Below are 11,176 nucleotides of genomic sequence, written 5' to 3' on the forward strand. Positions count from 1 at the left end.
CGTGGACGAAGTACATGTCAAGGAAGAATAAACGGCAAATCATGGTCAGGGCGCAAGTGGGGGGCAAAAAAAATCCTCGCGCGTGGACTGAGAGAAGAAGGGTGCGCGTGCGCGGCGAATGTCCTTCCCCAACACCCACAGCAGCGACGGGAGACGCACGCGAAGACGCCGTCGGAGAAGAGGCGAAGGTGAAGAAAGCAGGCGAACAAGAAAAGAGAAGACCGAAGATGCGCACGAACAGAAACGAAATCGGGAAGGCGAGGATCGTCAGATGAGGGAGATCCGCACGAAAGGTCGAGTGGCGCTTAGAGCGTTGCGTGACTCGAGGAAGGGAGAGACACGCAGAGGCGAACCCGCCACGGGCGCGCTTTCTGAGAAGGAACTGGGAACGAAGAGAGGAGGCACGAAGAAAAGAAAGAGAATGGGGCTCTTGCCGCCGGTCGCCGGGGTGAAGGTATCACCATCATATCCTGTGTATTTTAGACTTCGAGAGGACACCAGCCAAACGGCAGCGACGAGAGGAAGCGAAGAGGAAGAGAAAAACAACGTCGAGAGAGAAAGCGAGAAAGCGAACTGAAGCAGCGAGGGAGTGCCCCAGCCAGTGGACGGTGTGACCTCAGTCGGAGAGCGCGCGCGAAGGCGAGCAGAGAGTTTCGAGAGGAGATTGCGATACGGACGACGAGAAGAAAGAAGCCCGAGGAGCAAAGGCTCCGGCTAGAAACCGCCGTTGAGTCGAGAGAGAGAGTCTGGGCGCTTCAGCTCTGCCATTGTGGCGCCTCTCAGGAAACTTGCGGGTGGCTTGGACGCGGCGGAACGCTGTTCGGTCGAAAGTACAGAAGAACGACAGAAAGCTTCGGGAGCGAGAGGGCCGCAAGAAACACCAGACGATGGAGGGGTGAGCCGACGCCGAGAGAAGAGAGAGAAAGAGACAAGAGAAAAACAAGGCGGGAAGTCTTTGAAAAGGGAAAAGGACACGAGAGGGCAAAAAAGCGCATGCAGAAGCAGGCGCGGTGTGTAGACGCGAGGCGAAAAAGTCGTGGCAGAGTTGAACGCTCCGCGAGTTTTTTTCGCAGGATCTATGAGACCTTGAGATCTCGAGTCTTCCTTTTAGAAGGACTGAACAGAAGAGAAGATCGTGGGGGTTTTTCGGCAGAGCGAGAGACGACACACGACAGATACAGACAAAAGGAATACCAAAAGGAGAAAAAAGTTCGTCTTTTGGCAAGCATCCGCCGCTCGCGCGACCTGTACATCGGGGGTCTTGTACTGTGTGAATTTGCCACAATCGGGCTCCATTTTTTCCCGGTGTCCGTTCTTTCGCTACTGCCACCTTTGTTTGTTTCGCAGTATCTTGGACGCTTGATCCCTTCTTCGTCTTTTTTTCTTGAGATGTCAGATCCGCGGCTGTCGCCCCTTGGCGCCGTACCCGGCGCACGCCTCCCTGCGCGCCAACGTTGAGTTTTCGATGAACTCAATCTTTCGCCGCTTTTCGCCTTTCAGCGGGGGGTGTCTCCTCTCTATGCCTCACATCCTGTTTTCTTCTCCTGGCCTGCGAAGCCTCCCTGCGCGTCACCGCCATGCCACTGGCCCTCTGCGGTCGCAGACAGCACGGCGAACGCTTTGTGCTTCTTTCAGCTCGGGTATCTCTTCACATTTGCTTTGATTCTTTCCACGAGAACACGTGCTAACTCCAGAGTAAGAAACGTGTCTGCCGCGCGGAATTCGCAAGGAACGTAGCTTAACGGGCAGTGCTTTTCAAACGGGCGAAGGCTCTGAACACAGTCCGCACAGAGCCCGAGAGTCGCCCGGAATCTTCTTGGAACTGGACGAGCTTCGAGGTCGAGCTCGTTGCACTAACGCTATGTCCAAATCGCAAGGCGTCAGTTCACTCTGACGCGCGCGTGGACAGCAAGAGACACATTCCTGGCTACATATGTATATATATATATATGGTTTTGTGCATGTTGTGGGGTAAGTCCACCTGAGGTATACATTTGCGCACGGTGCCGAGGACAGGAGCCGCAGAGCGGCCGTCGCTGTCACCGGTAACACGGGAAGACAGAACTGCCGGTTTCATATTAAAGAGGACTTAAAGAAGAGAGTGGGGTGGCTCCATGTGAAACAGAAGGCTGCCGCGAAAACTTTGAAACCGTCCCCGTTTGAGCTCTGGCCTCTCGCTCCCCCAACATAGGGAGCACCGTTGTAAAATGTGCGATTTGCCAGTTTAAATGGAGGTAGAGTGCGTGTTTTGGGGGAAGCTAGTTGGACCATACGTTGCCCGGAAACCAAACTCCCACCCCTAACCTTTACCACGGCAAAAATAACGTAGTCGCCTAGGGGACCTGAGTCCTACTCAGTCGCCCAGGTGTACGTACACCGTGCAGGGCTAGGGACACGCGCGCTGCGGTGTATGTACAGCCTTCACCACGAAAAGATATATGTAGCGAGATTGTTACACAGCGATCCTCTGATACAGACTGAAACAGTAGAGCTGTCAGGTCTTTCACCACGCACGCCGGCTCTCCATTCTATTCTGAATCTATCTGTTTTTTGCGGTTGCGTCCTCCCAGCACGCGGACCTCGCCCCCGGGGAGTCACCTGCGCGGTAGGTATCCCGCAGCACTTGTACGTAGCATGCTCAGATGCTTTTCCTCCAGACCTCAATGCACCAACACTTGCGCAGAAAAGGACTCCTCTAGACCACGCTATCACCAGCCTGACTGTAGATATCGGTTCGCCTGCGACTGCGCAGCCAGTGCACGCCTACACACACTTTCTTCCCGAGGTCTCCACCAGCTAGTCCGCGTATCCACCCACTGTCTTCCCGCAGCTGCACCTAGCAAAGAGAACGATGTGTGCAAGAATACGAGTAGCACCCATTTCCGCGTCTACACCTACTCGTGAATACCCACATTTTCTTTTTGTAATGCTTCAGCCCGCTGGCGTTGCTCCATGGGTACTATTCAGGAGTCTGTAAAGACATTGGCGTGACTATAACCACTTGAAGAAGTCGAAGAAACTGGGTGGCTGAGGAGGAGAAGTCGCAGGCATCTCAAGTGTCTGAACATCGCCTTCTCGAGCTGCTGCGCCGAGCCCTGCTTGCCCTTTTGGTTTCGCGTCCCATTGTAGAGTTGAGAAAGAAGTATTGAGAGGCGAAGACAACGAAAACGCTTGTTGCCCGTGCAGCAGCTCTTTTTCTGCTTTCGGGGATGTAAATACCGAGTCTTCTTTCCCTGCTTCTTCACTCTCTGTGTAGATGTAAGGTCCATCTGTGATTAGCCCGTCTTCGTGTTCCTCGGACTTTTGCGTCTCAGATTTCGTGTCGTCTTCATCGTCCTCTCCGAAGCTATCGAAATCAATCATGGCCTTCAGCCGTGCGAGATCCTCAAGGTAATCTACGGGCTTCGCTTCGCGGTCTGTTCTGTCTCCAGACTTCGCCGAGTCATGGCCAGCGTCTTCTCGCATCTCCTTCTCGTCGTTCAGCTCATGAACTGAGGCCGCCTCCCTGCTCAGTCGGAAGTGATTTTCAGCGTCGTCGGTTTCTGCGGACCTCTGCCCACTCAAGGGCGCCGACTGGAGCGAAGACGAGCCTCTGCGCCCCAAAGGGGACTTCCCGTGATGCTCGCCTCTCTCCACTCCCCTCTCGGCTACGTGAGTCCCTTGACGGGCGAAAGTCTCTGTCAAGACTGGCGCATTCTGCAGCTGGATTTCGGCGCCTTTCGCTCTCTGTTGCTTGTCCTTCGTTTCCCTCAACAGAGGTGCCCTGCTCTCCGCGCGCCCTGCGCCTGAGCCCTCCGCGTCTCCTCTTTCTTCTGCTTCTTCTGGCTGCCTCCGCTTTATGACCACCACGCGGTCGCTGTGCATCCCGTCGTCTTCGATTTCTTCGCTGTGCCTCGCACGCGTGTCGCCTTCGTCTTCACTCGCCTTCTCGCGGAAAGGCGCCACCAAGCGGCCGCTTCCCGTGGAGGGAGAAGGCCGAATCGTCTGCGTTATGCCCGCTAGAGCGAGCGAGATGGTGGACGCATGCGCATCGTCTGCGCCGAGTAATACCCCGCCGCCCTTCGTCTGCGCCGCAGAGGCCTCTTCAGAAGCCACTTGGTGTCTTTCTCTGTCGCTTGACCCGTGGCCTCTGCGAGAGCTCACAGAAGAAACAGGAGGCACTGACGGGGATCTCTCGCCTCCGTCCTTCTCTGCCATCCGGCCTCCTCCGTCGCCGGTCTCCTCTCTCCCCTCAGAACGAATCTTCTCCCCTGCATCCGATGCAGCCTCCAGCGGCCGCCTCGAGGATGTGTCTCCCCCTCGAGGGAGCGCCGATGCAGAGGGAGACAGCGAGGGCGCGTGGAGCGCCGAGGCTGACGCGTTTAGACCAACTAGGGCGTCAGTCGGGCCTCTGGACCCGTGCTCAGTGGCGCCGGCCTCGGCAGGCCCGTGGGCTGCCCCCCACCCTGCTGTCTCTGTCTCTGCCTTCGTCGGCTTCCCGCTGTCCTTTCTCCTCCGCGACTCCCCTTCCTCTTCAGCTGTTGGGGTCTCGCCCACCCCTCCGCCTCCGCTCTCTCTCGCGCGCGCGTGCTTCTTTCTGCAGGGGCCTTTGTGATGGACCCTGAGCGACTCGGTTCGCTGCAGGCACGCATACACTCGCACCTCGCACTCGTTGGCGTAGGTCTGCTCGTCGGTGCCGCACACCACTGGCCCTCCCGAAGGGCAGATGAAGTTGCACTGCGCAGGCGAAGAAGCCGGGGAGGCTGAAAATGGCGACGAAGCCGCGAGTGAAAGCGACGGCGCAGCAGCGGGCGTCGCGCCAGGCGCGGAAGCCGAAGGAGAAGCAGAGGCGCGGGCAGCGGGGCTGGGGCCAGAGGCGGGCGGTGCAGGGGCCCGAAAAGGAGGCGTGGCGGCCCGCTCCCTCAACGCCGCAGGCTTGTGCTGGAGGGACGGACCCGGCGGAGAAGAGAGCGAGGCCGAAGCGACCGGCGCTGGGTGCCCGGGAGCCGGACGAGAGTAAGCGGCCGCCCCGGGGGCAAACGAAAACGACGGAGGCAGCGCGTGGGGAGAGGACGGCAGCGTGCCGGCAGCAAAGCCCTGCAGATACGGAGGAGGGGGCGATCCGTAGGGAGACGGCACACCGAGAGGAGGCGAAGAAGGCGGCGAAGGGACGAAGGAAAACGGCGGCTGGGCGGCGGAAGCAAACGGAGAAGGTAGAGAAGCAGAAGACGGAGGGACCGACGGCGCAGCGGCCTCGGCGAGACCGGCCCCGTGATGAAACGAAGCGGCCTTCGGCGACCGTCCAAAGGGTTCACTGAAGGCCGACGAGGAGGGAGGGCCGCCGAGGGGAGGCGAGACAGGCGGAGGAGACGTGACAGGAGGCGACGGCTGCAGAGCAGGCAGCGAGTAAGACAGAAGGCCCCCGCTTAGTCCTGGTAGCTGCAGATGCTGCAGGGGTTCCCCTGCACTAGCGACACCTGGTGAACGTCCTCCGCCCTGCATCGCACCTGCGTGGACAACCCCACTATCTCGGCTTATATTCGGATACGCAACACCCGGGAGAAAAGAAAAAGATGATGCGGCCGAGCCCGGGTCTGCAGAGAGCACCGGAACGTCCTGGCGGCCTGCGAAGGGCATTCGAGGAGCCGGCAGATCCGCATCAGGAGTGCCTGAAGGAGGCAGAGAGGCCACAGTAGACTGCACCGGGTGGCGCGCCGAGACTGAGGACGAACCGGGAGAGCTTGAGCCCTGAGAGGGCTCCTTAGGTTTCGTTTCTTGTCGTTCCTCTCCGTTTCTGCCGGCTTGCTTCTGCAGGCCTTCGAGCTTCGCCTTTGTGCGCGCCTCCATGAACTCTTGAATCGACGAAACCCCGTGGAGAGTCTCCAAGAAGCTCTTCGGATCGAATGACGCCGGCGCCTGCTGCGCGCGCTGGAGCTCGAGTTGCAGGTCTTCGAGCTCTTGAAGGTGCTGGACTGCTTCGCGTTTTTCCATCAAGAGCTGGACGGCGGCTTTCTGCGCATGCGAATGCATCTCGTCACGAAGCTTCTGAAGCTTCTGCTCGACCTTTGTTTCCACGGCCTGCGCGTCTGCGTCTTCGTCTCCTTCGCCGCGCCCACGCTCCCCCGCCTCTCTGGCGGCCTCAAGCAGGGCTGCGCCTTCGCCAGGGACGGGGTCGCCCCTCAGCAAGGCGGAGATGCGCTCGATCAGGGCTTCGCCTACCGATTCTCTCTCGGACGCGTTGCCCCTTTCCTCTGTCTCCGGGGCTGCTGCCTCGCTGGCGTCCCCCGGCTCCTGCAGACTCGCGCGCGCGCCGGGCGCGCCCGCCTGGCCTTCGGTGCTCGCTTGGCCCTCGGTGTCTCCAGGGAGGCGGCCTCGGCCTGCAGACGGTCGTTCCTCTGGATCCGCCTCGTGCAGCTCCTCGCGCAGAGGGAACGCTGGCTGGCTGCCAGGCGACGAGACACCCACCGGCGGCGACGGCGGCCTGGAAGCAGTCCCCGCGGGAGCAGGAGGCGGAGACAGTCGCTTGCCCGACGCAGCGGCGGGGGACGAAGAGGGAGGAGACAAAGAGGGAGATGAAGAGGACGGAGATGGAGCTGAGGGCGACACGCCTCCGGAGCGCGTCTGAAACTTGGCGTTCTCAGGCTGCGCGCCTGCTTGGCCGTGGAGAGCCTGGAAGGCGAGTGTCGGCTCAGTCGGCAGGGGGGCATTGAGAATCGGTTTTTCTCTTGCGGGCTTGGATCGCGCTGTGGCGAGGGCGCTTGACCTCACCTTCTCTCCGCGATCTCTCACGGTCTGCATCTCTACCGCACTCCCGTCTTCGTGCTTGCTCGCGTTCCTCTGCGACCCCAAAAACTCCTGGGGTGACGCCGAAGCGGAAGACGAAGAAGGCGAAGCGGTGTGGCTGGTTGAGAGCGACGCTGCCTCGGGCTCGGAGTTGGTCTGGCTGTTACCTGGCTTCTCATCATCTGCCTGTCTTTGGGGCGGAGACGATGGCAGACGTCCACCCTTCTGCGCATCTAGGCGCTTTTTTGACCCCTCCAGGCCTCCTGCCTTGTCTCCGCCCGCGCCTCGGAGGCTGCCTTTACGCGTGGCTTTCTGCGCCTCCTGACTCTGCCCCTCTTCTGTCGCGCTTGCCTGGGGTTCAGGCGTCTGTGGCGTTTCCTCCTTGTCATTGAGGCCCTTCTCGGCTTCACGCTGAGCGAGCTCGCCCTGAAACCCGTGCGGAGGCCGCGACGAAGGAAGCACCGCCGGCGGAGCTTGATGCGGCGTTGGATGCTCGCCGCAGACGCCCTCGTGAACCTTGAGCAGCGGCGCTTGACCGGTCGCTTGCCGCACGCAGGCTTCCACGTCAAACACGCAAGGGTTGGCGTAGGTGTTGCCGTCGGAGGCGCACTGAGGCTCCCAAGTCTGGTTCCTCGGCGGCTGCTCAACAGAGACAGACGAAAGTGCAGACGACGCAGACGGCGGCGACAGAGTGTCCACCTGGCCCTGACAGGACGGCAGAGACAAGCAGTGTCGAAGCGAGTCTCGCGGCGACCCTGACGCACCCGGCGGAGAGGCAGGTGGAGGCGTGGGCAGAGAGGGAGCAGCAGGATGGGAGGCCGGAGATGGAGCAGGCTGAGGAGGCGGAGGAGAAGAGAGAGAAGAAGAAGGCGAGAGAGAGGTGGGCGACGAGGCCGGCTGCGACGGCGCAGAGGGCGGCGGAGGCGGAGGAGCGTGTGGAGGCGACGAATCTGGGGAAGAAGCGTGGAGCACCGGAGAGGAACCCGGGGCCAGGGCAGGAGGCGAGAGGGAGAAGGGGGGGGGAGGGGGGGGCAGTCGCGTGCGTCTTTACCGAGCAGCACAACTTCGAGGCCGGGTCGCATGCAACGAGCGCGCTTGTAGTCACACGCGGTCGGATACGCAAGACCGTCGGAGGCGCACAACACATGACCCGCATACGGCGCGGCGTTCTGCGCCCTTTCGAGCTCGGGGCTGCAGATGCTCGCACACTCCGCGGACAGAGAAGCGGCACTTCGCCCGGCGGCAGCCTCAAACGCTGGCGAGAAACCGGGTCCTGGCGCCCGATCGCGGAAGGAGGGCGGAGACGAGGGAGAAAAGGGGGGGGGAAACGGCGACCCCGCAGGAGGGTTCGTCGCGGAGGGAGAGAAGGGAGCAGACAGGTGCCCGCCCGCGTAGGGAGAAGCGGCTGCAGAAGTGGACTCGTAAGTCTCTCGTCGCCCCGTCGCTTGCCCTTCCCGCTGGACGTATGGGCGTTGGGGGCTCTGAGGGGGCGTGTACCGGCCGATGTCGCTCTCGTATGTGAAGCGTCCTCCGGTCGGTGACCCGCCCTCTGTCTCATTTCGCGTGCCCGAGTTCTCCTGATGCAATGTATATACATATGGGGACGCCGCGTCGCTGGGCAGGCCGGAGGAGGCCTCGGACTTGGCTTTGGCGGCTGCTAGAGCCTTGGTGAGAACTTCAAACACCTGGTGTCTCTGCTGCTCGGGAAGTTTTTGAAGCAGAATCTCCGCTACGTCTTCCACCATGCCCGTCCGCCCTTCCGAGAGGTCGTTGAGCAGGACTTTCAGAATCGTCGAGAACGCGGGAGGCAGCGAAAAGGACTTGGGCGAGGGCGAAGACGCCGAAGGAGCCGCAGGGTAGGGCGAGCCAGCAAGAGCCGCAGGAAACGGGGGCGGCTGCGCAGAGGGACTGCTTTGTGGAGACAGAGACTGAGGAGAGGCATACTGCGTCTGAGGATAGGGATACTGCGACTGACGCGAGGCATACTGCATCTGGGGGGAGGAATACTGTAGCTGAGGCGACGGATACTGCGAGGGGGGGGGCGAGGGATACTGGGGGAGCTGCCGATGGAGGGAGTTTAGCGGAGGGGCCGCCGAGAGAGGGGGCCTGGAGTCACCCGCGGGGGGGGCACGCGGGAACTGTGACAACGGCGCGTACGGATTTCTCTGAAGAGCTGCGTGGGCGTCGGGAGAATTCTGACCGGCCGCTGCAGGCGAACCGCTAGATGCCCGCTCATATCCGAGCGGCGGAGACCCCGACTGTCCCTGCTGGGGCCTGGTGTGCGTAAGCGGCGCGAGCTGCTGCAGAGCGGGCTGCAGGCGCCCGGGGGGCGCATACAGTCCAACCCCGTGGCCATCCGGCCCTCCCGACTTTCCCCCTGCCCCTTCCGCTCCTCCCCCGCCACTTAACAGCTGCAGCAGTTCTTTCTGTTCGTCTGCGGAGAACGAAGAAACGGCCGGCGAAAAAAGAAAGCCCGACACGATTCCTCCGCCTCCTGCTGCGTCTCCGGCGCTCTGCGCCGTGACCGGGAAAGTCGACGCTCCGCCGCTCGGCTGCCCCGAAGGGTCGGCGAAGGCGGAAAAGGAGTGGGCAGCTGCCGCAGAGGCGCCCGGTGCTTGGGAGTAGTAGCTCGGCTGCATCTGCTGCGGCGGAGGATCGGCGTGGGGCGCAGACGGAGGAAGCGCGGCGGGCGCGGCGGGGTACTGCGCGTACGCGAGGCCGGCAGCAGCTTGCTGAGGAGAGAAAGGGGCGGGCGAGGAGGCGCCCAACGTGTGCCCAGGCACCTGAGATCCTGAAGACAGCGGATAGGGAGACACCACCCCTTCGTGTCCGTAGCGAGGAGCTGAGGCGGAGGAGCCGAAGGAAGGCGAGTGATTCGAATAGGACGAAGTCACGTGGGAGAAGGGCGCCCCCGAAGCAGGCGGCGGCGCAGCAGAGGGCAAGGCAGGCGAAGAGACGCCAAACGCAGACGAAGGGAGAGGCGAGCGCTGAGGAGCTGGAGAGGAGCCGAACGAGGCGGAAGGCAGCATGTGCTGCTGCTGTAAGACCTGCAGCTGTTGAAGCGGAGAAAGCCCTGGGTACCCTGAGGGCTCCGACGAGTACAGCTCCGGCGCAGCTGCCGCCAGCAGCCAGCCAGGAGGGGAAAAAGACGCAGCGAGAGGAAGCAGCGACGGCGGAGTGCAGAGGGTCACAAGCTGCTCGAAGCAGAGGAGCGCGATACAGAGGAAGAAGGACGAGGGCGACAACGCGAAACGCGGAAACACACTCTTGCGCGGAGAAGAGAAGACCGATAAAGGCACATTAACCACAGCCCGGACAGACACCGTGGAGGCCTCCCTACCCAGACAGGATGATGGCGCCGGAGCCGACGGGCCAGATGAGGAAGAAGAGACGGAAGAAAAGCCGCATGCAGAAGCCCTCTTCCCACTGTCGTGCCGCGACTGCGGTGTTCTGACAGTGCGCGCGATGGAAAGAGACGAAAACCCGTCTTCCTTGTCGCTCAATCCTGCCGATGGACACCGAGATCCACCTTGCCCCACACCTGGGCCTAAATGCGGCGGAAAGCCTGGCATCCCCTGAGAAGGGCGACGCTCGGCCGGAGAGGGCGGCGGAAGTGCTGAGGCGCAATAGAGCGAGAAAGGTGAGGCCAAGGAAGAGCAGCCAGCAGGACAAGAGGACAGAGACGAAGAACGAGGAGGAGATGATACTGGCGCAGAAACGGAGGCACCGCCGAAAGCGCTACTCGTATGCTCACCATTGACGGCGGATTTGCATGGAAAGGAAAAAGACGAGAGGGGCGACGCCTCTCTTGGCGAGCCACAAGCAACATGAGCGGCGGCGCCGCTGCCTCTTCGCCTCTGCCGTCTTGGCTCTGCTCCGCAGCTGCGCGGGCCCCTCCGTGAACTGCAGACCGCAGGCGAAGACGACGCGGTCGTCGCGTGAGCAGTTGAGGATATTCGCGAACGAACGCCTCCATTCGCAGACAATGGAGGATGAGGGCGGGCATATAAGGGAGACCAACTGGATGAAACGGCAGGCAAAACCGAACGTGAAAGCGGCAGAGCGGCGTGGCGGGAGGGCAACGGAGTCGCCTTCGGCGCAGGAGGCCACAACAGGTCGTAAGGAGAGAACGAGGGGCCTTCAGCTGAAGCGGCGTGGACAGGCACAGGAGACAATGGCAGGGCGACGGCAGATAGAGAAGAGCACAATCTATGACGGGGGACAGCGGCCAAAACTGACACGTCTTTTTCGAGAGAGCTCGGTTCCGTTTCGGGCCTCCTTTGTGGCGCCCGCGCCAAGATGCGAGACCGTGTTCGTAGCGAGAGGCCACAGCTCACACTGGCGTTGCTTGCGGGCCGCCGACACACAGAAGGATTGCAGGCCCCTGGCCATCCGAGCCGGTCATCGTGTTTCC

The 11,176-nt window shown here is 61.6% G+C and overlaps 1 protein-coding gene across 1 annotated transcript; it reads right to left on the bottom strand.

The window, feature by feature from the left end:
• Positions 1 to 2,991: 2,991 nt before the first annotated feature.
• On the bottom strand, positions 2,992 to 10,738 carry BESB_079580 (uncharacterized protein; the record flags this gene model as incomplete). Its single annotated transcript, XM_029366320.1, has 3 exons — positions 2,992 to 7,712; positions 7,814 to 9,956; positions 10,517 to 10,738. 3 exons carry the CDS (start codon positions 10,736 to 10,738, stop codon positions 2,992 to 2,994), a joined length of 7,086 nt encoding a protein of 2,361 aa, XP_029217751.1.
• Between the last annotated feature and the right edge of the window lie 438 nt (positions 10,739 to 11,176).

The sequence above is a fragment of the Besnoitia besnoiti genome, chromosome VII (genome assembly GCF_002563875.1).
Source record: "Besnoitia besnoiti strain Bb-Ger1 chromosome VII, whole genome shotgun sequence".
Classification (NCBI taxonomy): domain Eukaryota; phylum Apicomplexa; class Conoidasida; order Eucoccidiorida; family Sarcocystidae; genus Besnoitia; species Besnoitia besnoiti.